This window comes from Dromaius novaehollandiae, chromosome 7 (assembly GCF_036370855.1).
Source record: "Dromaius novaehollandiae isolate bDroNov1 chromosome 7, bDroNov1.hap1, whole genome shotgun sequence".
Lineage (NCBI taxonomy): Eukaryota > Metazoa > Chordata > Aves > Casuariiformes > Dromaiidae > Dromaius > Dromaius novaehollandiae.
The window spans coordinates 34,692,529-34,717,747 of NC_088104.1; the positions used below are offsets into that span (position 1 = coordinate 34,692,529).

Here is a 25,219-nt window from a genome sequence, read left to right on the forward strand (position 1 = left end):
CACTTGAAAGTACTTGTGTGCGCCTTGCAGATGTCATATATAAAAAATGAAACCATATGTAAGAAGCTGCAGAATATGAAACCAAATCAAAATATTTACTGCTATGAATGCACAGCTGTGGTACCTGACACTGGAGGGGAGGGAGAAGGGTAGGGGAGTGGAAACAAGGATCCCTTGCAACAGTTTGCACAATCTCCAGGAAGAAAAACAGCTTGTGCCCAAGCTATGATCTGCCTGAGGAGAATAATGCTGGTGAGGAACACAGATGGCAGAGCAAGGGAGCAGAGGGAAGGAGGAGAGGTCCAGGCTCTTCTGGACAGTAGAGATCATGATCTAGAAGGGAACATGAGCAGACAACCCCCCACGCCTATGTGAGCTGCTAACAATAAAAGAGCTGGCAGGGTGGTTTTGTATGTGTGCATAGCATCTGTAATACTCCAGTCCTTTTAAATCTGCTACCTTTGACCAGTGACCTACTGGATGCCCAGTAGTGCAAACTGTTGGATTCACACATCTCCCAGATGAAGGAAAACATAGTGCTAGAGCAACCTTACCTCATCAGCGTAGTGAGACAGATCCGTTGTACAGCAGTGTGCTATACATGTGCTGTGCTGCATGTGTGTAGTACATCTAGGACATATTCCAGCACATATACACTGGGCAGATCAGTTGTATACACACAGTACATCTGTCAGGCTTACTGCTGCCTGTACTTGAGAAGCAGAGTCATGGATGACAGCTAGACCGAATTAAATACACCACCTAGTTCAAGTACCTCTAGCCAGAAGTATTGGTGAAGGACAAAAAGGGAATGAATGTAAAATGACACTTGCTTCTTTTCAAAGTAAGTTGAAAAGAGGGAAGAATGATGAAAGTAGAAGGAAACTTTATAAATCTGGGTAGCTATCACCAGCTAAGCCATCACTGTAGGAAGTAAAGTGTTCATGGGAATTGCTGAAAAAATGCAGATATTACCATTTTAATGATCATGCATTTGATGATTCTGTTCAAGTTAATGAAAGTTGAATGGCTGAAATTGCATATTGAAAAGTGAAAGTTTTAAATATTGTTGTAGGTATATTTAAAATCTTGTCCTAGATCATATGATTAACCAAGTACTTTCGGCAATCTAAAACAGCAACTTGCATAGAATAGCCACTCAGCGTTTCTTGCTTCCATGCACAGAAATATAGTGTTTTGTATATGCTGTCTCTTTTCTGTATGTATATTTCATTTTTTAATTCTTTTCCTGTGAGAAGGGAAGACCAAACGCTCAGGGCTCTGATCTGCAGTAGTGTTTGCCATTTTAAAACTAATGCAAGTTGCTAATGCTTTAATGTGTTACTCTTCTTGATCCTTCTTTGCTTTGGTTGTAGGGCCTGTCCTACCGATTTTACAAGGTACCTGCTGTGTTTCTGCTGATACATTCCTTTTGCCTGGGAAAATAAAAAGCATCATGTGTCCTCCCCTCACTGATGGGACACACCTTAAGTGTGCAGGTCTCTTTCAGCCTTTGTTCATTCCACTTCCTAAGCAATTCTGAATTGATTATGCTAAAGTTCGCTTTCAAATAAAAAAAAAAAAAAAAGAAAAAAAAAAAAAGCTAGTGGATAGCTCTGGGGTTTTGGTGGTGGTGGTGGTTTGGTTACGCATTGTGTGTCAAGTTCTAAGTCTAACCTTCATGGAAGCAAAATGCATTCTCTTTTTATTTAACACTAGAAAAAAAGGTAAGACTGGAGAATCTCTGGCCATCCTTCAGAAAGCTAACAGCTTCCAGAGCTGTATTTTTAGATTATGTGATTTTTGTTGTTGTTGTTGTTAAACAACTTCTGCAAAGCTCCTAGAAACACACAATTACAAGGTGAATGAGCAGGGCAACTGAGTGAGTGACAAAAAGGAAAAGATTCAACAGAAACAAATTGAGGTATTAAAATGAATGAGACTACTGTAAAGTCAAGCACGAGTACTATGTGTCTTCAGAATTCAGCCCTTAAATAATAGTATTGATTTTGATGTAAAGGATTCCTTGGTCGGCTGCATTTTTCTTCCTAAACATTTCGAAATACATTTGCATCTTAAACTTATTTTTGTATTTATTTGAGGAAAAAGGGTTGTATTGAGGTGAGATCTAAAGCGTATAAAATCAATCTGCTTCTGCTGTTTATTATATGAGAGAGGCAGCTCAGAATTTTCATTGGTATAATCCATCCTATTATTGTTCTTCCTAGTAGTGGTTTTCCCTAATCACTTGGCCATTTTAGGTGCATAGTGAACAGATTTGTTTGTTTCCCCTAGACACGTTTCTTTTGTTATCTTTCTTACCAGTGAATAAATATTTACTGATCCTATCTTGTTGTATGTTTATCTGCATTAAAATGTGTCACTCATTACCCCAGGGATTGTACATAAATAAGTCTCCTGTATCTAGCAGTGTTGATTATTATGTCACCTAGAAATGAAGTTACTTCCTTTTTATATCAGATACTTGAATTTCTATCCCTTAGCTCTTTCTTAGTTCAATCAGTCAATTTTTACAATTAGTTTATGTTGAAGTCATAGGGGTTCGATAGAATAATTGCAATCAGATCTAAACTTCTAAACTTTTTACTAGCTAGAACTAAACTTTCTATACTAACTAGAACTAATCTCTCTAAACTTGGGGGACCTAGAAATGGAAATTCTCTTGTTTTTGTTTTGTTTTGGGGTTTTTTTGCTTCAGAAAAAATTGTTATGACCCTTTTAAAAAGTTTTGAGTCATTTGGGTAGAAAACACAGGTTTGCAAGGCTGAGCTGTATCAACCTTACCCCTTCAGTAAAAGTCCAACACATAGAAGGTAGTTTGTATTTAAATGGGAGTTTCTAGTGAGCTATCTGTTTTTGTTTCCTCTCCCAGGAATCTTCTTGAGAGAAAAGCTCTGAGCGGTCCCGTTAACTGCTTTGAAATCATAATGTGTCTTTACTTCTTAGAGTAGCAACATATTCTGTATGTAGGTATGTTTACATTATTTTTTTCATGTACTCTTAATATCTTACCATATACAGTATCATCTCTCGTAACTTAAGATATCCAGCTGTGGGAACAGAATGCTACTATTACATGGTTGTATAATCATATGATTATACATATACAAAGCCCCCTGATGCTGCTAGAAGGACTTGGATAGGCAAGTCTCTCTTGCATAGTATTGAGGCCTTCCTGCATGGAGGAACATCCTTTTTAATATATGGCTCTTTCCTGCCTGACTGTATCTGTCTCTTTTTATCAACAGCAGATAGTGTTCCTCCAAGGTGCCACCCTGCCCAGTGGCTGCATCACTTGCCATGAGCTGCAGCTACTTCTTTGACAGATGGGGGGGGCGGCAGGGGGATGTTGTTGCTGGTGTGAGGAAAGTGCTTCTCCCTTGACCGGTAATGGCTGTGTGTGAAAGGGCAAATGTGATGGTGGAAACAACTGAAAACCACATTGGGGCCATCTGAAAGCAGATTTTAAAATGTGTAACAGAATAGCCCGACTTCAGTTTCCAGCCACGTCACTTTGCCAGTAAGTGTATAACTCTATCCCCTTTGAACAATCATAATTTAGCCTTTAAGTATAAATTTGTAATGAGGGAAGTTTAATTTGTTTCAGTTACCTGTACAGATAATTCTGATCTACAAATAAGTTGCCTCTGTTTTGAAGAATATGCCTGTTTAAAACAATAAAACACCTATGTGTCTATACTTAGCTTGGAATATTAAAGCAACTTATTAAAACAAGTTTGACATATATTGGATATCCTAGATAGGTACAGCTGATAACTGAAGTTTCTTATACTGATTCTTTTTAGTTAAATGCACGTTTTTTCCCGCAGAAACACAAATAATATTAGTATCCTGTCTTAATTAATTACCTGTAACTACATCCTGTCAAACCTGAAGTAAAAGCAACAGGAAAAAATTACCTCTCAATTCTTTGATTGCTCGATGTACTATTGTCTGATGCGAGAAAAAAAGGAAAATTATTTAATACTATCATTATTTTATTTCTGTAGTGCAGGAAATACTTCATCATTGCGTAATCATATCCTTTGCACACTTTGTTTATAAATCATCTCAAGGGAACCCATGAAACAGCTACTGGCAGTCACAGAACAGGAATTTTACATAGTTTTCATGACAAGCCTTTTCCCAAGAGTGTCTCGTATCATGGTCAATTCCTGGTAATAATCTCAGTTGATAAACATCCTTCATGTGTTTCGGACCTCCTTGTCCATCAAATGTTACCCCAGTAGTCAGTGGCACTGCTGTGGAAGAGAGGCTTAGGGAGTACTTGACATAGGCTAGAGATTTTGCACTAATATCTCTTCTCGCCTTATGAAGACAGAGTCCAGTCATCTCCAGCATAGCCAGTAAGTATAATAGGATATTACATTTCTTTCTGTTATCCTAGCTGAGCAAAAAATGTTATCAGACAATGAAATGGTGAAATACAGCAGTCTGTAGAACAAAATTCTACAGTATTAAGAAAATTCCAGTTGCAGAGCTAGAATTTGAGACTGTCGTGATCTCTCTAAGTCTGTAAGTGTAAGCCTGAGGACAGAACTTGGTTACTTTATTAATTCAGGAGACACAGGAAGTTGTTAGCTTTTGCTGTCCCACAGGTTGTTTATGTAACTTCAGGGGGCACAAGCAGTGCAAAGAGAGAGAGAGAGAAGTATTCTTATGGCTCGTGAACAGAAGCAATAAACTCGGAAACTTAGGATACTTTCTAGATTAAAATTTGTTGTGGGCATAAAATAGCCTCCCAGGAAATCTGTTCACAAGTGGAAGCCATGGTATCAGATGTAATGATGACATTTGAAACCATCCCTCTTATTAGTTCAGAAGTGCTGCAAGTTTTGCAGCTTCTTCACATGTGAGTTGGGTGTTAAAGCGCTAAATGTGGTGGAGATAGTAAAGACCTGCTGGATGATCAGAAGAAAAAGCAGAAACATACTGAAGAAGTGAAGAATATAGCTGAATCAGTGAGATGTGTTAAACAGTAATGAATGAGAGAAACATGCTGTTAGTGTGATCCATCTTTAGTGACATGTCGTAACTGTTCTCACACAATTCATGTATAGAGTGTTAATGGCATACACTCCGAGGAAGCTCAGAAAGAAGCAAAATTACATCACTTCCTCTTGAACAGTTCTTCTTTAGAATTGTTTTACAAATTTAGCAGACAAGTAGTAATGAAAAACTGGTAGAGTAGGAGATAAGCTAGATGTCCAGATGGATTCACCAAAGGCCTGCATTTAAGAGAGTTATTGTAAATTTTTTAGACTGTTTTCAGGCAGTGAATTTTATTTAGTATGTTTTTCTTTTTTTTTAGACAAAAAAAGTGTTTTTCAGATTAAGAAAAGTGCTATATAGTTGAAATTTTAATTCGCCAAAATTCATTTAACTTAATAGAACTTCAGTAGCTAAAACCAAGCAAGGGTAGGGGTGCCACCTCAAGTTAGATATCTAACTTAAAACTGGCAATATCCTGGTGTCCCTCAAAAACAATTTGGGGAGAGGAGAGGAGAAACTGTCACAGATAGCTGTAGTGTCTGTTTTCAGACAAGATCTAATCTTGGGTCAACTGCAGGGAAACTGAGTTACGTGATTATATCAAATAAGACTGTCAGGCTACATACACACATAAAACATCAAGTTGCGTGATACTGTGAAAAACCTTCAGCCTGGGATTTGAATTGCTTAGCAAGAAAGGATATCTTGTATAGCAGGTTAAAACTTTTGCTTAAGATTCAACTGAACACTGGAGCATCCATTAGCATAACCTGTTTATTTCCTAAGCAGGTGGTGATTGCTCCTAGATAGCCTAAGGCAAATTAACATTTCCAAAGCATGAAGAGGCACTCAGTGGCAAAGGTAGAGGAATTTTGTAGTTACTTGGGACTGAATGAACATCAAGAAATCTTTCTCAGTAGAGTGGAATGGGGAAGATGTCTTGAATCTTAATTGCTCCCCAAGAAGGCTGTTGGTTGTGCAAGAAAGGAAGGATTCCCAAAGCTAGGCTCCCTTTTTCCCTTAGGATATAATCTATGCAAAAGGACCAAATCTCTGGATGTCTCTGTTAAGAATCTACCAGGATGTTGGCTGGATAGAGGAGAGCAGAAGTAGAAGAAACTTTTGGTTTGTGGATAAGTAGTTTTTGTATGGCTCCCTCTCACTTCTGTCTTATCTCTTTTTGTTTTGTATCTAGTTCAGTTGTCTGTTTTGGATTTTGTATAGAAAATATTTCTATTCATTTTAGTCTTGGTTTAGCTGGAGTTGAGTGACTTCAAGACAACTGTCTATTATCAAAGTATTCTGTCCTTTAAAAGGCATGGTGAACTTTAAACTGGGATGCTGGACCATTTTCACATCCTCCCCTTTCTCCCTCCCGTGCCCCCCATATTCCTTCAAAGTATCTGAAGGGTAACAATGTGCAGCTCCATTAGGGTGCATGGGCTACTGGAAAAGATGACAACTCAGAGCTGTGTGTCAAAGCACATCTTTGGCTTGGCAGCATTAGCCAAGAAGCTCCTTGCAGTGCATTAAGACAGGGGGGTCTGGTGGTACTTCAGGTAGTGTTTCCTATTGCTGAGCTTTGGCAGCTCTCTGCTCAGTGTGCTAGTTACTGTGAACCTTATTCTACAACATATAGGAACGTGGATTGCATTTTAAGGGGTGGATACGTAGATTTAGGTGTTGAAATGTTCATCATGTATATCTCTTTCGAAAGTCTAGTCCTAAAGAATACAGAGGCTTTCAAAAGTGTTAACACCTTGCTTAAATTGTGCCCATGTAAATCCTTCAATGCATTTACTTCTACATGATGAATATACAAAACTGTAATTCCACCTACATTATCTGAGGTTAAAATTAACCACCGGTAGCTTCTTTTAAAGTTGTCTTTTGGCATCTTTCAGGGAATTACAGGGGATTGAGGAGCAAAATCATAATCAAACAGGTTTGTATTTTTTTCTTGTACAGAACCGTAGCAGGAGCTGTACAAACGCAAATACATTCTAATCAGAGTTTATCTTGATAAATTTTAAAGAGTGTCTTGGCCTGATAAAAGGTCTCCTTAAGGTTTCTTAGTCTTTCACTCTCTCAAGCTTGTTCTTTTAAGGTCACTGCACTTCTTGTTCAGCCAACAAAATTTCCTCATGACTTCCCTGTTCACTTTTGGTATTTCTTTCTCAGAAAGTTCCCTTTTTTGTTTTATCTCATATTTGCATTTTTAAATCTATTCCTAGTCATTCAATTTACACCCTCATCTTTATTCCAGAATACCTATATTCTTTATCATTTCTGACTTGGTTCTACGGACATTTCTTTTTTTAGTCTTTCTGATTATCATCTTCATTCTGTCCCCCCCTCCTTCACTATCATCTATTCTATTCTCTTCATTGTTCACTTTAACTCTTCCTATTAAGCTTCCATTTAGGCACTAATATGCCATTCCAGGTGCAGCTGTGTTGAAGAAGTACTTGCCATTAAATTATTTTAAAGTAATAGGCTGACAAGAATTGAAATTCTTTCTCTTGAAGAAAAGTAGGACTTACTGGATAGGAGACAGAGGGTGTCTAATTGATTGTCAGAAATCCCCGTTTTTTCTGGTTGTGCATCCGTCTTGTTATGTAACTTACTAGGATTTTATTATGCTTCTAATTCCCACCTGTAAACCCAGTATTACAATGCTTGTCTTTATCCTTTCTGGAGAACTTTAATTATTTGCATTCATTTACAAGTCTTGTTCCTCAGACCACTGGTAAAGATGATCCTAGTTCTGTATGTCTAACATTGGCGCACTAGTGCACTTTTAAGCCCATACAGGAAATCTGCTAGAAAAATCAAAGAAGGTAAAGTCTTTTTTGAATGGACCAGATGCATTAAATTGCTTCTAGTTCTTGTTTCTCCTTTCTCATCACTGGTTTCAAGTCACTTCTACTGCCTCTTCATATGGGTGCAATAGCATCAGAAATGACAATGTGCAGCTCACTTTTCATTCCATCAAACACTCATAATGGAGTTAATAATAAATGTAAATGTCAAGTGAATGTTCAATATCCAAGACAAAATCAACTAGATAGTGTTGGAAGAGTCTGTCAGAAAATATTTCTCCTGTATGTTCCTCTTAATGAAGTCCAGTTTTCCATTCAGAAGGGAGTAAAAAGATGCTTGACATCTTTGAGGTTTTATGCAGGTCCAAGGGCCTGCCTGCCGAAAGCTGGCTTTAAGAGAAAGGTCAGAATCGTTGCATCTTCCTCCTCTTGTCTGGGGAGAAATGGCCTGTCATACTTCATGGTTAATGCCTGCCAATATGGGATGTCTCTGAGGACTACATTGCAATCTTTACTGTGTCACACAATAAATGTGACGTGTGTAGGGAGCATCAGACTTGCTGCATGTAAGTTGGAGCAGGATGCGTGCTCAATGAATGCATGGGGTTTCCAGGCAAAAGGCAGTTATTGGTGAAAGATCTCATGCTATTGCATGTACTTACAGTCACTACTCGTGAGAAGAGGCACTGGAGTCTCCCCCTGAGCATAGGGCTGATGTACAGAAGTTCCTCATTCCCTCAAACAAGGTTCTATCCAGAAACAGAAGACTCTTTTGGAAAGTGTAAGAGTATCATAGGCCTGATCCTCTCAAGCAGGTAGCAAATCTTCCATTTGATCTCCATGTACATGGATTGATTGATATTGGTGTTAGCAAGTTTACTATTGCTGAGGTAATCCTCAGTTGCTAAAGAAACTTCTTGCATGTTTCCCAGAGATACAGCAGTGAGAAGATTCTACGTATAGGAATCGTAATGTAGTCAGGACCTGAATGTTGGGAAGAGGGACATAAGAATGATAATTAGCTAGAGCTGCTTTCCAAGAGCTTGAGAGATATTATTATACAGTATGATAATCATCAAAGCTGGAGAGAAAAAGAATTTCTCACAACTTGTGTCACTTCCAAAATTACTTAAATACGTCAAATAAGCTACTTTGTAGAATATTCTCAGAAGGCTTTTTTCCTAGCATTCTTCCAGCCCAGTAGTATTCTCTGAATCTTCCCTAAACTACTACTTCAAAATACCTGCCACCCACCTTTGCAAAGGGGGAGCAGAAAGCTTTTACACACTGCGAATGCCTTTAGACACCTGACTTAAGTGGCATTTATCTGTTCTAGGTTAGCTTCCATTTTGCCTCTCTTCAGGTCAAACCTTTTCTTTTCTCCTATTAAAGCAGTTAGCATACCACCGTGTGCATTTTCCACCTCTTCACTTTTGTCTGAAACTGATTCTGACCCTTTATTTTTAATCATCTGGAGACAATCTTGAACTACATTCGAAAACCCTCTGTGAAACAAGCCAGGCTTTACATCTTAACTGTATTTTTGAAATTGAGAATTCATGCCTTCCAGTCTTCAGGTATTTGCACTTGAACTGCATTCTGAAAAGGAGGTTTGTAGTTAAGTAAACTCCCTAAAAGTCTTTTTATGGAGCAGTATTTCCAATTAATAAGAACCTAATTCAACTTCAAATGTGGAGTAGCCAGCAGGTTGTTACCTACTTGATTCTGTCAGGAAAGAAGTGAAGGAAAGGCAGTGCATCCAATTAAGATCATTAGTCCTTCATTTTGTGTATTTCTTTTATCTTAATTATGGTTTTCAAATGTGTACCAAATCAGACTCACAAGATCAAACAGGCTAGCAGGATTTCAAAACTTGTGGCTTTTTCTGACTCTATCTGTCTTGTCTTGGCCAAGAAGAATCATTACGGTAATTCAATCCAGATTTTAAAGGACGCTCACCTCATCAACAATTTGTTCACTGTTATCTTTATGGTTATGCAAAAGAAGCAAGCAAAAATAGAATGTTTTCCCTATGTTTTAAGCGAGGACTAAACATAATCAGAGTCCTGATGGCTAGCCCTACTTGTTGGCTGTTAGATCTCTTTTGTCAGAAGCTGCAGGGTTTTTTTTCCTCCTCATTAGGTCTTAACCTTTGTCTCCTCCAATTTTTCATCACTGTCTGCTAGCTCTGGAGCAAAGCAGTAAGAGGCAGGGTCTAATGGGAGAGTTAAATTAGCTTACTTTCCCTTACTTCTACTTCAGTAAATCTGCATCTGAATAAAAGTCTTTAGTTGCCAAAAGGAAGAACAGAAGGTAAAACTTGTAGCTCGAGAGAGGCAAATCTGTGAGTAGCACTTCAGATGAAATTGCAGGTATTCTCAGCACAGATGCTCTCTTTCCTCTCTGCTTGTCTTACTGGAGGGGAATGTCAAATCTAATGTTGCTCAATCCATATCTTTTCATCTCTTTGGTATAATTATTGGCTTAACCTTAGACCTTTCTTTCTCATACAAAAGAATAAAGCACCTTTGCTTAGATGGGGTGTCAGTCCTATACAGTGAAGTGTTACTGCAAGAAAAAACCTCACTGATATAGTGGAATTAAGCTAGTCTAAAAATATAGCGTCCAGCATCGTCTCTCTTGCATAGATAAATCACTGCTGGAATAAAACCTAGCTTTATTGCCCAAAAGAAGGTTGGGGTTTTTTTTTCTCTTTGTGTTCCACTCTGTGTCCAGAAATCCAACCTGAAAAACTCAGACCTCTAGTAGCCTGTTCTGATCACCATAAAAACATATTTTGTGCTTCCTTTTCAGTGCTAATCCCCTTATTATGTATTCTTGAACATGAACAAGGCAAAGCGTTAACAATTTTGGTTAATAATAACTTGGTTATGTTTGACTTCTCGGGAAGAATGTTTTGATGTTTTTGATAGAAACTATCCCAGTGACTTCACAGGACAACTGAATCAGAAATAAAGCGATAATAATTATTATAGGTAACATCTGTCTTTGGGGGCATCTGTCTCCCCTGCCCAAAGACAGATGTTCTTCTATATTTCTGAAGTATTTTAAGACTTAAAAGGTTTTGGAATTTTTTTTTTTGGTGGGGGGGAGGAGAAACATGGCTATTTTAAATTTGCAAAGTCTCTTTGATATGTAACTTAAAGTGAACGTATGAATAAATGTTCCAAACAACAGTTACATAGGATGGTAGGAAATACCATCATTAATTTTAGTTAATGTGCAACAGTTAAAAGTAATCCTGAAACAAATCAGCCAACTGCACAATGGATGTCCGGCTCTGTGAAAGAGCATGGTTACTTATGCTTGTCAATACAGATTAAAATGCTTGTATTCTTCAGATTTATTCCAGGTGACTTGAAAATAAGTAATAGCCTCACAATTTATTCATCATTTAAACCAGCTGGTAAAGCCCAAAAATTTCTGATGCAAAACCTGATCATATAAGAAGTATCAATCAAAGGATACAGAGTCTATTAACAAGCTGAAGCTCTGTACTTGTGGCTGAGCTCACTGCTCTCCAAGCATGACTTTGTGCTTCAGCTTGAAAGGCATCCTCAGGGCACAGCTAGCTTTCTACTTCTGCTGTGCTACCTTAATGAGTTCAGAGGCAGAAGTTTGCTAGATTAAAATATTTTATTTTCCTAAGTATAAGATGCTTGCTCCATTTCTCTCCTGCAAGACCATCTACCCTCATTCCATCTCTGAATTAAATGATTTTTAAAGTCGGGGGGAGGGAGAGGGGGCAGGCTAGGCGTCAGTGAAACAGAAATAGAATCCATTTTGACTGAGTGGGTGACTGGAGAGACTGCCGATACTTGAAAGCTTTGCAAGCTAATGCTAACAAGACATTCTTGCAAGTCTTCAGACATTGCTGCTGCTGCTGACTTAGATATGGAGAAGGTGTTTGTCCACGCTAATAGTTCTCCTTGCCAAAATCAAAATTATGATAAACTGCTCTGAAGTATAGAATTGCAGTAGTTGGGCCCAGTTCCATTTTTCCCCAAATTCAAGGGAGGGGGTGCCAAGTTTGTGGTTTTTACCTGTTGTGCATTTATGCAGAAACCATAGCAAAGTGGTATTGGGGTGGGGTATAGATTCTCAGGGTCACCGGAGTCCTTGGATAGCATAATCTAGGTATTTTGGTCTAATCATAAGTCTTCTGTAAAAAGTTGTAATGTCACTTTTTGCACTACTTCATTATAAAATGTATTTTGAAGATTGCCATAAAAAATTCCAAAGGTCAGACTGCAATGGCATGGTCAGTCAAACATGAGGCAGTTGCAAATATTCTGCAAGAGTGGAACTGCATGTCTGCTGTCGGGTCTCAGGCATTCAGCAAAACCAACAGCAATGGTTGGTTTGGTGTGCTAAATTCCTGCCTCAAGCAAGCAAACTGAAAAGTTGAAAAACTAAATAGTTATCTAGTATTTTTAATGTTAAAATTTAGGACTGAAAGATGGCCAAAAGAAGTGGCTAAATGATCTTGTCTTAGTACTGCAGAGATGAATGAGCATAGTGCTGCCATCCGTTTCAGCACTGTCTTATGAAATCTCAGAAAACTTGCTGATAGTTCAGGTTTTGGGCGTTTTAGTGTGTGTGTGTGGGGGGGGGGGGGAAGTATTACATATGAGCTTCTAAGTAGTGTTTTGTCTGTAAAATGAAGTGTCTTACCTGCCTTTAAGTCTTTACTTAATAAAGGCATCACCCCAATTCCAGAACTAGAGCTGAAGTTGCATGTATTTTAAATACAATTTTGATACATGTTCACATGATGCTAGTGAGCAGCTCTAAATCTAAGTTTTATTTCCCATAAATCTAGAACCAAAGAGATTTCGGTGGATTTGAAATTGAGCAAGTTGTTTGCATAAACACAGAGTAATGAAAAGAATTTTCCAAACTCTGGAAAAAAATACAAGTACATGTGCTTTTGGATACATCACTTTGGACACATCTCTCTGCGTTTGATCCATGTTAGTCTCTTATGTATCCTTTTACTTGTAGTGGTAGCTTGTTTGTTTCTTTTACTTTGAACTTTTCTGGCCAGAGGCCTATCCTTAATATATTTTTACAGAATAGCCTAGTACATGAGACTCAGTTTGACTGCAGCCTCAATTTATTGGCTCCTGCTTTCCTGACAGTATGTATGGTAGCAGCTTCCTTTACCTGGTAGCCTTGCTGCCTCCAGTAAGATTATTTGTACAGCAGATCATGTCTGTAAATCCTCTTCAGGAGTGGGCCCTAAAACAGCACAGTGAAAACTTCTGCAAAGTTGTAAAACAAGAACAACTTGCTCGTAAATCTAATGTTTTAATTAAATCCCCTAAACACAGAAATGGAAGGGTTTTCCTTCACATAGAATTGTCATTATGAGTAAACGGGACTTAAGAATAATTATAGGCTATTCATATGAATGCGAGCAAACGAACGCGAAGCAAAGCAGCAATTTTTATTTTTTTTAAGGCAGAAAGTCTGTGGTTTCTGGAGTATCTATGCTGCGTACCTTTCTGCAACAAAATTTGACAGTTGAAAATAAAACAGCTAGTCACTGACACTAAAATACAGAAATTTTCTCTGTTAGTTCAAAGAAATTAAAAGCTAAAATGACTTTCTTGAAGAGGTGGGAGGAGAAGGAGCCTTTTTTGCAAAGATCTCTAGGGAAGAAAAACAAGCCATGCCATTTTATTATAGATACAAAAAGTAAAAATAATACCATTAATCAGTAATGGGTATTATTTCTGTTCTATTGCCGTTAAAATATTTCTATTGAATTGTGAAACTTGAGAAACAAGTTGACATTTACTCCAAAGCCTATTGAAGTAAGTATATTAATTTTAGCAGATTTTATATCAGCCATTTGGTATCCTGCTTTTCTTGCAGAGCCGCTTAATGTTTAGGAGCTACGTACATATACCTCTCTGTGTATTGGAGAGGCCTAGATGTTACTATCGAATGGGAATAACAGTGAAGGAAACAATGTCATCTTGGTTCATACTGAATTCAATATGTATGAAGAACTTCATGAAAAGAAAAATTTATTATGTTGTTATGGTATTGCATACTTGACCGAAATGAAGACACCCCTTCCCCCACACACACACCCCCAAAAAAAAGAAAAAAGGAAAAGAATAGTGTATATGCAGTGTGTCTAAAGTAAATGACCTGGCTTTCAGAATGTCTGGCTTTTAGCATATGGCACTTCTCCAGAAATGGCAGAATATGCAAAAAGTTTTGGTACTCTCAAGGCAGGAAACATCCCGTCCATGTTCCACGGCCTGCCAAGCTGTACCTTCCATAATGAATGCTCTTTTCCTAATTTGGCGTATGGTCACGACTACATTTTTCGGTAATGATTGTGACATGCAAAGGACATGATTCAGCAAGATCCTAAAGCATGTGCCTCACTCTTAGCGCATTTGCATTCTCATTGATTCAAAAGGGGCTGCTAAGCATCTAAGGCAAATACTTGCCTGCCTAAAGCTAGGAATATGTTTTAAACACTTGAATTGGAGCCTGACAAAGGGTAAGTACTGTGTTTGTTTATAAATTTGTTTTGTTGTCATTTTCAGGGGAAAATGAAACCAAGCAGGCTTCTTCTAGGTTTACTAGGTGCTTACTGGAAATGACCACTTTAGGATAACGGGAACCAAATGATCATTTTTCCACATTCTCTTGGAACTTTATCAACCACAAGCACAATGGGGGGCGGAGGGAGGAAAGCCTCCTATCCCATTGTCTGAACAGGACTTAGTGTTCCCTGTTGAACATCAGCTTCAATTTTTCTAACAGCTTAGAGAACTGCCAGATAAAAAGCTTCTTTGTATCAAAGATAATGTATGTGTTTTGAGTATATGAGTAAAAAAGATCATGTCTCTCATGTAGCACTTGCTCGGCTTTTAAGTACTTCGGTAATCGTTCCCACCCTTGCAACTTGTGGATGCTTTGTAGTAGTTCACATTGAATTGTATTAAGTCTTAGCTAAAACATCTCAACGAAGTAGTATTGGTACAGGTATCTCGAAATGGTGTACAAAATTATTATGCCAACTTCCAAAATGGTGTACAAAATTATTATGCCAACTTCCAAATGTTGCTTCTAATGTCAGTATTTTTTCTGACTTTTTTTTTTGAGGCGTAAGGCAATGTAGAAATAAGTTCTCTAAAAACACTCTAGCAGTCAGCTTTTTTTGTGGGAGGTTTCTGGTGTCCTTTTTCATTTCTGCTAAATCGTGACAATGTAAAAATAAAGAAAACATTTTTGTCTCCTCTCTGAACCTATATTAATAACTTCCTTTTGTCCAAAAACAGAAGAGAGTTTTAAGACTATGTGAGTATTATTGCTAAGCTTTAACCCCCTGAAAATAATGTCAAGTTTAAAGTAAAAGAAATACATTGAGGAGAAGCTATTTTTAGTAGGCATGAACTTCAGTGACATGGTAAGAGACTATTACAGTGTGTGTCACTATGTAAGCATCGAATATGAAAACTTTAAGTTGCCTCTTCCTGTATGGTACTGAAGGAAAACTGTTTTAAAACTTAATTCTGGGAAGATTATGCCTCATCAGTGTCTCAGGGACAGAATGCATGTATATTCTGTGTCCTCTACATCACCCGGACATGGTTTTCTGAGATGATGCATAATAACAATCAGTGGTTAGTAACCTCAAAGACATACAGTGAGAGCAGTGAGTGGGTAGTGAAGATAGATAGATAACTTATGTTTTACATTTGAGCCCTTATCAGCTACAGATTTGTTTTTCTTACCAATTCCTCTATTCTCTCTCTCTTCAGTTACAATTCCACCTTGGCAAATGCTGTTGCAGAGGAACCATCAGCAGTGCTTTAAATGTTTTAAGAACTGTTTCTTCTCAAAAAAGCTTAAATGACCATGTGGTAAAATTCTAGTAATGACATTTTTCTACAGCTGTATTGGTAACAGCAGTGGGAGGAACTGGAAAAAGGACTCCTCTGGAGGGGGGTGTCTACTTCAGAGCATCCCCCAGACTGGCTATATTTGGACCTGTAGCTTCCAAGGCAGTGGCCTGCTGAAAATGTATCTTGCATGCATCTTGTCACTGGCACAGACAACCGGTGTATTTTTTTTTTTTTCAGGCATAGTTAAAGAGAGGACTGTTTCGAAAAGCAAAACAAGCCCCCCCACACACACAACCCTGGAGACTGCTGTCAATCACTTCTACTCTTCTATTGCACTAAGATATTTATGGTGTAATAGACTGTAAAAAAAAAAATAAAAAAAAAATAAAAAAAAAATTAAATCCAGTTTCATCCACCCACATGCCCTCTCCCAACACAAGTTATTGAACATAGATATAATATGCTCTAGCTATAGAGTGGAAAATTTATTTACATTGGCAGATGTTTTCCAGCAGCCTCACAGATTAGACCCTGTTGAAGTAGATACACTGTAATCTTACCTCAAGTACAGTCAGAAACGGATGTGGCAAGTAAGAACAGAAATGCTGGCCTAGTCTCCTATAAGTGGATACTGGCATGTCTGGCCTTTGCTCTTTGGGGTCTCTGCACAAATGAGACCAAAAATCTCAGCAGCAGAAGCCCATCTTCTTATAACCAAAAGGACTGAAATTTATGAAAATGCAAACTATACTCACAGACTCAGTCATCTCTAAATGATTTCCCTGGCCAAGTTATTTTCAATATATCTGTCTGACTTTGGGGAAGCAGATTTTCCAAGGAAGGGAGAGAGAGAGCGATGAGTTATATGTTGTCTTCACTTAGATGGCATTATATCCTGTAGTTGCTTGCGAGCTCTCTGTGGGTCAGCACTGCTTTGGATGAAACGAGCAGGCAAAGATGGTCTGGGGCAATTTAATTTGCCTTTGCCGGGTTGTTGAAGTCTTGTTACTTCCTCCACACTCAGCTCTCTGACCAACTGCTGATCAGGTTATGCCAGTATGGAAGTCTGATTCTGTCTTTTGCCCTCAGGAGAACCACTGACTTTTGAGATGAGTGCTGTTTCTGTGCTGTTCTGCAGTGCAACACAAGAGGTGTTTACAAAAAAAAAAAAAAAAAAAAAAAAAAAAAGTCATTTTGATCCATCCCACCCTCCCATGCAAACACTGCTTTTCTCCAGGTAAAGTTTTAGATTACATTTAAAACTCTCAGGAAAAACAACTCTGAAAAATCTATATAATTATCAGCCATGGAAGGATAAAAGCAGCTAAGCTTAAACTAATTCACTCGGGAGCTGAATCTTGAATTCCCTGAACTGTGGGCCAATTAGCAATGATTTTGAGTTTGAGAGTCTTTCTGTTGGTTTCAGATTTTGCTGCTGGTACAGTTGACTTAGAAAAAAAAATCAAACAAAAAACCTTAAATACTTTATTTTCTTTGTTTCTGCAAGCAATATCTATGGTTTGTTATCCCTGACAGAGCATGTTCTTGTCTTCTGTATTCCCTGCAGAAGTCCCTTTGAGGCTTCTGGGATATGTGATGAGGCTGTACAACCATCCTCTCCCATCCATTCAAGCAGAAGTTACTGAAGCAAGTCCACAGTAACTTATACTGACTCCCCTTTCCACTGTTAAAATTTTGTAGACAATCAGTCCTGACTGAGGTATTCAAAACAGGTAGCCGGTAGCTTAAGGATGCCTTGGCTTCCCAATGCCACCTGCCCCTAATAGAGGAATTGCATGAGTTTGTTTGTCATTTCCATTTGTATAACAGAAGTGGAAGAAAGGGGGAAGTTAACCGCAGCTGCCTAGTAAAATCCAGCTTCAGAAGAGCTATGTTTCTGTTACTCAGCTAGCTCTAGCTTATATATAATGACTGCCAATCATCAAATTAGCGGTTAAAAATTTGCAGGGACTGACATTAAAGATACTGACCTGCATTTTCTTACTTTTCTGTTCTGCCCATTGATTCTTTCAAATAGTTTTGCAGGAAAATGTTAAGTGTAAGGGACAATATCATTAAAATTTTCCCTTCTATTTGAGAAGAGGGCGTAAAGCAAGTTCCTGAGCATGTAAAGAGATTACATTAGAGTCAAATATTTCCTCTTCAGCAAGGTGGGTCAGTTTTGGAATCAATCCAGTTTGTTTTCATAAGTACAAGCCTTTAGTGTAATTTTCAGTTTACCCCACCCAGCCAGCTAACACAGCTTTGTTTAATGTTTTGAAGCTTGTTTGGCTCCAGCAGATGATATCCTCTATTTATTGATACAGAGTTCTTCTGTGGATGTGACCATAAGTTCTTTGTGCTCAGCAGTTTTACCTCAGTCATGTGCTGAAGCAAGCAGCTGACTGGCCCTTCCCTCCTGTTATGCCCTTTTTACTATGTTGTACCCAAAAAAGTCTCATAAACCTGTAAGATTTGTTAATTAATCCAAAACTTATGTTCTGCTTGCTTGCTTGTTATGACAATGAAAGGCTCAAGAGGAAATGACGTGGCAGAGCAGGATAAACTGCGCGTGTAACAAATCATACAATACAGTGTATAGTTTAGGTCATATCCTTTGGTACAAAGATATGTTCTATAACTAGTGTTTTTGCATACAGAAAAGATACCACAAGTAAACAGGCATTTTCAACAGGCAGGAAGGAGGGGAGAAAACAAATAAACAAACCCAAATCCAGAAGAGAGGAAGCAGGCTGTGACACATTCTCCTTACTTTCTAATGTCTTCCATTTTGAATCTTGTCCCAGCCCTGCTACCAGCAAATCCTGTGCGTCTTAGATCCAACGAAAGGAACTTTGCCTACTTTAGACAGTAGGACTGGCAAATTTTATTTAAAAGAAAGAATAACAAATCAAACAGAGTCATTTAATAAAATAAGGTTAGCCCAGAAAGAGTTTTCCTGTGGATAAACTGTACTAGTAATTGCTAGCTTTGCAAAATTAACTAGAAGTCTATAAGTTGTATTGGCTTCTTTCTGTAATGCAAAAAAAAGCTTTGTGTGGAACAAATACGTCAGCTCTTGCTGCAGCATTACACCCTTTTGCTTATGCCCTTTGATGTTTATGTAATGTTAACTCTAGAGCTAATGAAAAAGGTTTCAGTTTTTTTCACTGAAAATGTCAGTCTGTGTTTAAAAAAAGAAAAAAAAAACCTAACCCTTTCCTTCAAAGATTCCAACTCAAACTTCTGCAAGAAAGGTCTTAAAAATCTGTGTCGTCTTTTCGCATAATCAAAAAAAATTGACTGCTGTTTAAATTAATTTCCTGTTAATATTTAAACTAGTAGCAGATTTAAAATTACAAAGTGTGACTGACATCAATAATTTTGCATCAAAACCTACACTTATGCCCGTGCATGTATATTTTTACAGGTGTGTTGGTATATGTTTTTGTAGAAGAGGGGCAAGAACTGTTCATTTTAAAAAATCAGATGTATTTTCCCTTTTTGTCTTATCTTATGAGTAAAAAGCTTTCAACCAATACTTTTTATTGGTGCAAAGTCAACCAAATCTACTTTGAATTTATCACTGGAATTTATACAGCTGAAACCAATTAGAACTTAGTAACAAATTTGCTAAGGAAAGGCTAGAATAAGATCACCCAGTTTAACAGGAGTGTGAGAAAAACATGTATAGTCTCTACTGAAAGTGCCGTTTTTACATAGTCGCTTGGAGTGACTAAATCTGGGCTTTAAATTCACTGCAAAGAAGCCAAATAGTTCTGAGGCAGTGCACTCCCCAAGAACAAATCACTGTGTATTTCTAAGCAGGCACTTCAGTCGCAGAATCATTACTTGTTTGTAGTGATGCTTAAACTCACCCTGATGCATAAGCATCTTCACTTAGGACCCTGCCAGGACCACAGTTTTTTGGGCATCATCACCCTCTCTGTGTCCTCTTATATAACCAGAGAATGAGTGCATATCAAACTACTATACTTGGTATCGAAAGTAGAAGGAAATCTGTACAGTAGGATTAACCACATATGCTTCTATTGTACATCAGTAAGCTCAAAGAAGGAAAGACAGTGGTCAAGGGGCCATATTTTGAGATCCACATTAGGAAATCATGTAATGAGGAAGGAAGACAGTTTCTATATGGTTCCCTGATGTTTCACTTCAGCGGTTCTTGTTGGTATATTTCTGAGCAAAACCTCCTGTAGTAAAGCTTTCTTGCTTCGGGGCTATTTGCCAAAATTTCAGTGCTTGGGAAGTGAGTGTTGCTAAGAACTGTGCCCGGGTAGCCGTGTTGCTCCATCTCCTCAAGGTTAATGCTACCATTTGGTACACTGATTAATACTTATAGGTCATTGTCAAATAAGAAATAATAGTTCTGACTTTGACTCTGCTTCTCAGAAGGAATGAAAGGCTATATAGAAGCTAGAAAAATATGTGACATGTGAAGAGACCTAGTTTTGTGTTTTTACACTTGAACTACCCTAAATTCTGATGAAATCCCTGGGGCAAAACTTATGGGTTCTAATGATTCTGAATGGAGAAGGAAGTTAATTTTTTGGGCTACCATCTTGGCTTTTTCTTGAACCATCAGTATTTCAAAAGTAAGAAAAGGAAGTTGGGCACTTCAGCCAAAAAAAGTTCTATTTGCCAAAGAGTTGAACTTCTAGGGGTACAAAATTTCATTTTGACAGCAAATTGTAACATTTTGCTCCCATCTGTTTAGCAGAAGCTGTGTTAACACTTTGAACTACTAGCTTCCTAAACAGATTTCTCTTGGTTAAAATCTTTTTCAATCTTATTGTTCCTAATGCCCCAAAAAGTCACAAGATTCTTCCTTCTGCTTACAGTCAGATGCAACATCAGGATATAAGAAGTAAACCCCAATGCAGAATTCTTAACTGGCTATAAGAGGAAGCAAAGTCTAAATTTTCCTTATTTGTTATTTATACATATTTCATATAATATATATTTATATATTATTTCCTTAAAATTAATAGAGTAAAAACTTGCTTCTCGATAAGCTACTTGTGTGTGTATACATATGTACATACATATATATACACACACACACACACACACATATATATATATATATAGTGTGGGTGTGTGTCTCAATCTTGTATCCCTCACATGCAATTAAACTGTTACAAAGGGAGAACGGTAACTGAATTCGGTGTGTGAGATCTCTCAAATTCAGTTCAATCTCACTTTTTCTCTTCAGGCTTGCATCTCACCTTTGTAGCACAGCACCATATCCTGTCTTTTCCTTTATCACCTTCTATGCCAAACACAGCTAGCTGACCTAAACTGTAGTCTGCTGACCAAATGCATCAGGTCCAAGGGGTACTGGAAAGGGAAAGAGGTCATAGCACTGCACTGTAGCTGGAGAAGTGCCTCTAGACAGTGTTACGAAAATTAGGCTTGTCGGCCACCATAACAGAGCCCGACCCTAGGTTCCCACAGGAAAGTTCAGAGCCAAATCAAAACAAATTAAATAATTAAATTTTAATGACATGCGTGCAGTAATTACAGCTCGAGCTGGGTGCCTCCAAAGAGGGACCCCGAACAAAGAAATCCCTGGGCAATTATAGCTTTTTCAAATTAAGTTTCCCACCCCTCACGCAGTAGTTCAGACCAATAGTAATTTTTGGGTCTGGGGTCTCCTGCTCCTTATTGGGTCTCATCGTTGTTCCTAGGCAGGCTGTTTTTCTCCCTTATCTTTACTGTTGCGGTTTCTGCTGACGGTTGTACCTTCGTTTCTTGTTGGGTCTTACTGTTGTGTCTCAAGGTCCTGAGGAGGAGGAGGTGATTCTAAATCACAACAATTAACACTGCCCCAGCAGTGAGCTATGGCTTTGTCCATCAAGGTCCTAATGCTCTGCACTGGTCTTATTTCAAAGCCTTGACATCCTCCCTTTCGGAGTGTGAGACACAGGAATGCAGACTGCTTATAACTTCCTTATCTTCCCAGCTGGAACCAGCTCTGAGGCCCTTTTCTTACTGGACTAAGGAAAAGTTCAATATTTTATCTAAGTGCGGCCTAAGGCTTCAGCAAATTTAGCTACTCATGCTAAGCAGGTTTTACATAAGTTGTGCTAAGCGGCTACATCTAGACACTTTCAGTTTGCTATTCCTTAACAACAGCACCCCATCTTGAGAGGAGTCCTGCTAGAAGCACTTTCTCCTTTTGCAGCATTGTACTGCAAACCTTTCCACATTACTTGATAGGATATATACCCATCCTTTTACAGTGTATGAGTGTGTACCCTGCAGGCAGTATTACTCAAGTAGAGCCTTGTGAGATGAAAGGAGAAAAAAGAGTTCTGTTCTAAAAGCATAGCAACATGTCATTCTGGTTGGTGCTTGAATGTTGAAAACTTGATCTGTTGTGCTCATTTGGGTTGTCTTAAGATACCAGCACTCTTTCAGTGCTGGCTACAAGCTTTCCTGGGACATGGAAGGCTGTTTTACGTGCTTCACAGGATAGCATACTTCTCAGTTGCACGCTTTTGTAATTGTAATGCTTGATTTAATTGCTTTTGTTCTTAGTTTGTAAAGCCGAAGTATGCATACTTGTACTTTCTTTCCTTTTAGTGTTGATGTACAGGCAGTTCTTGTACTAAAATACATGGTTAAAACTATGGAGCAGCGACCTGACTGCAAGATATGACATCACATGACTGCCAGGTACAAGACTGAAACAAGCTTTTGGGTCTATCAAGAAAAAGTTGTAACAAGCACTCTAACCAAAAAAGCTATAGCCAGACAAACTCAAAATACAAATGAAACTCATATTACTTAACAGGTAAGGAGATTAAAGTTTGGATTCTCCATCACATAGTGTATGAAGGCCACCTTCTTGGAAGGCTGCACAAGAGTTACTGACTCAGTACAGGTACAGTGAAATGAAATGTCCTGTGACAAATGGGAAACAAAACTAGTTGTACCAATGGTCCCCTCTGGCTTTAAAAGACATGGATATAATGTTAGAGCATGTGACAGTTGAAGAGGAGTACCCCTCCTGCAGAGAGAAGCCACTTAGTACAAAGATACTTTATTGGTACACTTTGTTTGGATGAATTTCTGAAAGTAACTATGTGGTATCACTACCTCCACATTAAGGCAAAATTGCCTTCACAAAAGCTTCCTTACCTACTTCCCTAAATTTTTTTAAGTTTTCTAAATGCAGTAAAACTGCTACAAAATTGGTGATAAATCAATCCTGAAACTTTAATAGACCTTTTGGTACTAAACGTGTTACTTTTCAATTCATGCATTACAATGCTCTTTCTTACTGGAGTTTTTTTTTTTTTTTTTTTTTTAATGTAAAGTTTGCATTATCTAAATTTTAACAAGAAAAGCTACCAAACCTCTTATGTTCTGCTTTACTGTTATGTACTATTCACTCATAATAAACTCTAAGGTATTTAGGGAGAAGATACACAAATGTATTTAACATTCTTTGCACTCCGTGGATTTCTTTCTAAACCAAACAACAGCAGAAATCAAATCATGCCTAGTGATAAACAGTGGGTATTGTGGGTAGTGTCCAGGGACCCATATCAGAGTCATATCTGTATTGTATTTGCTGTACAAAAATTCTGACAGATAAAGGACTTGCTTTCAGACAGAAATCATTCAAATCAACACATGCATGATCTGGTGCAACTTTCTCATACAGCACCCATTAATTATTTTAAGAGTGCCTAAAACCTGAACTGAGCAATGGTTGTCAAATTTTTGGACTGGTGTGATTTGTAGTCCAGTGTTTGATATGGGAAGATGCTTGGGAAAATTGAGGAGGAAAATGATGTAACTTTTTTCCCCTCAAAATAAATACTAAGGAATGAAGAAGGTTTTAGTAGGGGAGGGAGTAGAAATTAGAAAGTCTGTCACAGGGAACATCTGTCATACATGAAACAGATGGCAAAAACGGAAGTAACTGGAAAAGCTTAGTGAAGACTTGGCATTGCATAACAAAAGACTGGTGTAAGGTAACACGTGAAGCTGATGTGGTCTTTGGTCCAGAACTGATTCTCATGGGTCTATGTGTGTTTCTCTTCCTGAATCTGTTGCATTACCTGCATTATGATGAATATTCATAGCGAAATCATCTTATTGGGGAAAACATACTCTGGTTTTCTTCTGCACTGTGACTTCAGTTTTATGCTTATGTACTTTTCATGGGTATCAGCATTCTCTTGGTTTCTAAATTAACACTATTAACCCTCTACATTTTTAGTAAACTCTTATTGTATTTTAGGGATATGTTACCAAGCAAAAATTCTAATTACTTTGGGAGGGGTCAATAATGGTGGAATTAGGCTTGCATTCAAATGGGACTGTGGACAGGACTGGGCTCTGGCTCTGCCAGGCTGGGTTTGGGGTGGTGCACGTGTGAACCATATGGTTTAACAAAAGGGCAAGTTTAGACAGGATTAGGTTGGTTAGGTAATATGAGAATCTCAAAGAAAAAATGCATACTTCCTTTAAAAGAAGGGGGAGGGGTTGTTTGCTTATAGCCTGAGGCCTAGTATGGAAACACTGGGTATTTTTGGAGGAACTATGATGAAAATCGCATGCAGACTTCTCATAGATCTCTATCGGAAATGTTCTTACAACTGCATTTCAATCTTTGAAAGTAATTTCTATAAATGGCCACTACAAATTAAGCTGGTTTATTTAAGAAGTGTTTGATGTGAAGAATTCCTGTATATTGTATGCCTTATGTTACAACCCCAGATGTCTATCAATGCATTTGTAATGTCTTTTTTGAATCCTACAGCTGTAATGCTTTATCCAGTAATCAAATATAACGTAATTAGGGATTCCCTCTGAAACAGGAATTGAATTTAGCATTAGATAAACAAGATGTACTTTTATTTCATGAGTAAACCTGACAGGGCTTTCTGGAGTTCACTCAGGCATAATACGTACCTCATTCCCACAGAGGTACAGCAGCGAGTATTTAGGAAACCCAGACTATATCTGCGAAATACCTTTTTCTCCATGTTTTCAAGAGTACAAAAAAAATCTAATTTCTGTTCTTGAAAAAAGCGCAGCCGGGACCACGCCGCACCCGGGTTAACTTGCCCGACCCTCAGGCAGAGAGAGGCACCTTGATGCCTCTCGTCGCCGCCGTAGCCCCCCGATCCTGGGGCGCCGCGCAGCCGGCCCAGGCCAGCCCGGGCCGGCGGCACCGCGCCCCGCCCGGGGCTCCGCGCCCGCCGCTCCGGCCGCGGCCTGCGGCCGCCGCAGGGGCCTCCCCAGCCCCGCAGGGCCCGCGCTCACCGCCGCTTCAGTCTTTCGCTCACGCAGGTGGCGCAGGCAACGCGGCTGCCCGAAGCGGGGCCCGTCCCTCCTCCGCCGGGTGCGCGCCCCTTGCTGCCCGGCCGCCGGCCCGGCCCCGCCGCCCCCACCGCTTGAGTGATGAGCGCAAGCGGCCGCGGGAGG

At 38.7% G+C, this 25,219-nt stretch overlaps 1 protein-coding gene and 1 long non-coding RNA gene across 4 annotated transcripts in view; one reads left to right on the plus strand and one right to left on the minus strand.

The window, feature by feature from the left end:
* Nucleotides 1–3,593: 3,593 nt before the first annotated feature.
* Nucleotides 3,594–25,210, minus strand: LOC135328874 (uncharacterized). The gene is made up of 2 exons (XR_010390026.1): nucleotides 25,058–25,210; nucleotides 3,594–8,840 (listed from the first exon to the last, which is right to left on the minus strand). It is a non-coding gene; the product is annotated as an uncharacterized LOC135328874 (long non-coding RNA).
* The window catches only part of SLC39A10 (solute carrier family 39 member 10), a 56,272-nt gene continuing 45,290 nt past the window's right edge, over nucleotides 14,238–25,219 (plus strand). For 2 of the 3 annotated variants that reach the window (XM_064515117.1, XM_064515118.1), the window contains exons 1-2: nucleotides 14,238–14,400; nucleotides 22,361–22,453. In XM_064515117.1, coding sequence (XP_064371187.1) covers nucleotides 22,433–22,453 — 21 coding nt within the window. In that variant the 5' untranslated portion in view covers nucleotides 14,238–14,400; nucleotides 22,361–22,432. The remainder of the gene's footprint in view (nucleotides 14,401–22,360; nucleotides 22,454–25,219) is intronic. The other variant, XM_064515120.1, reaches the window with a different exon arrangement.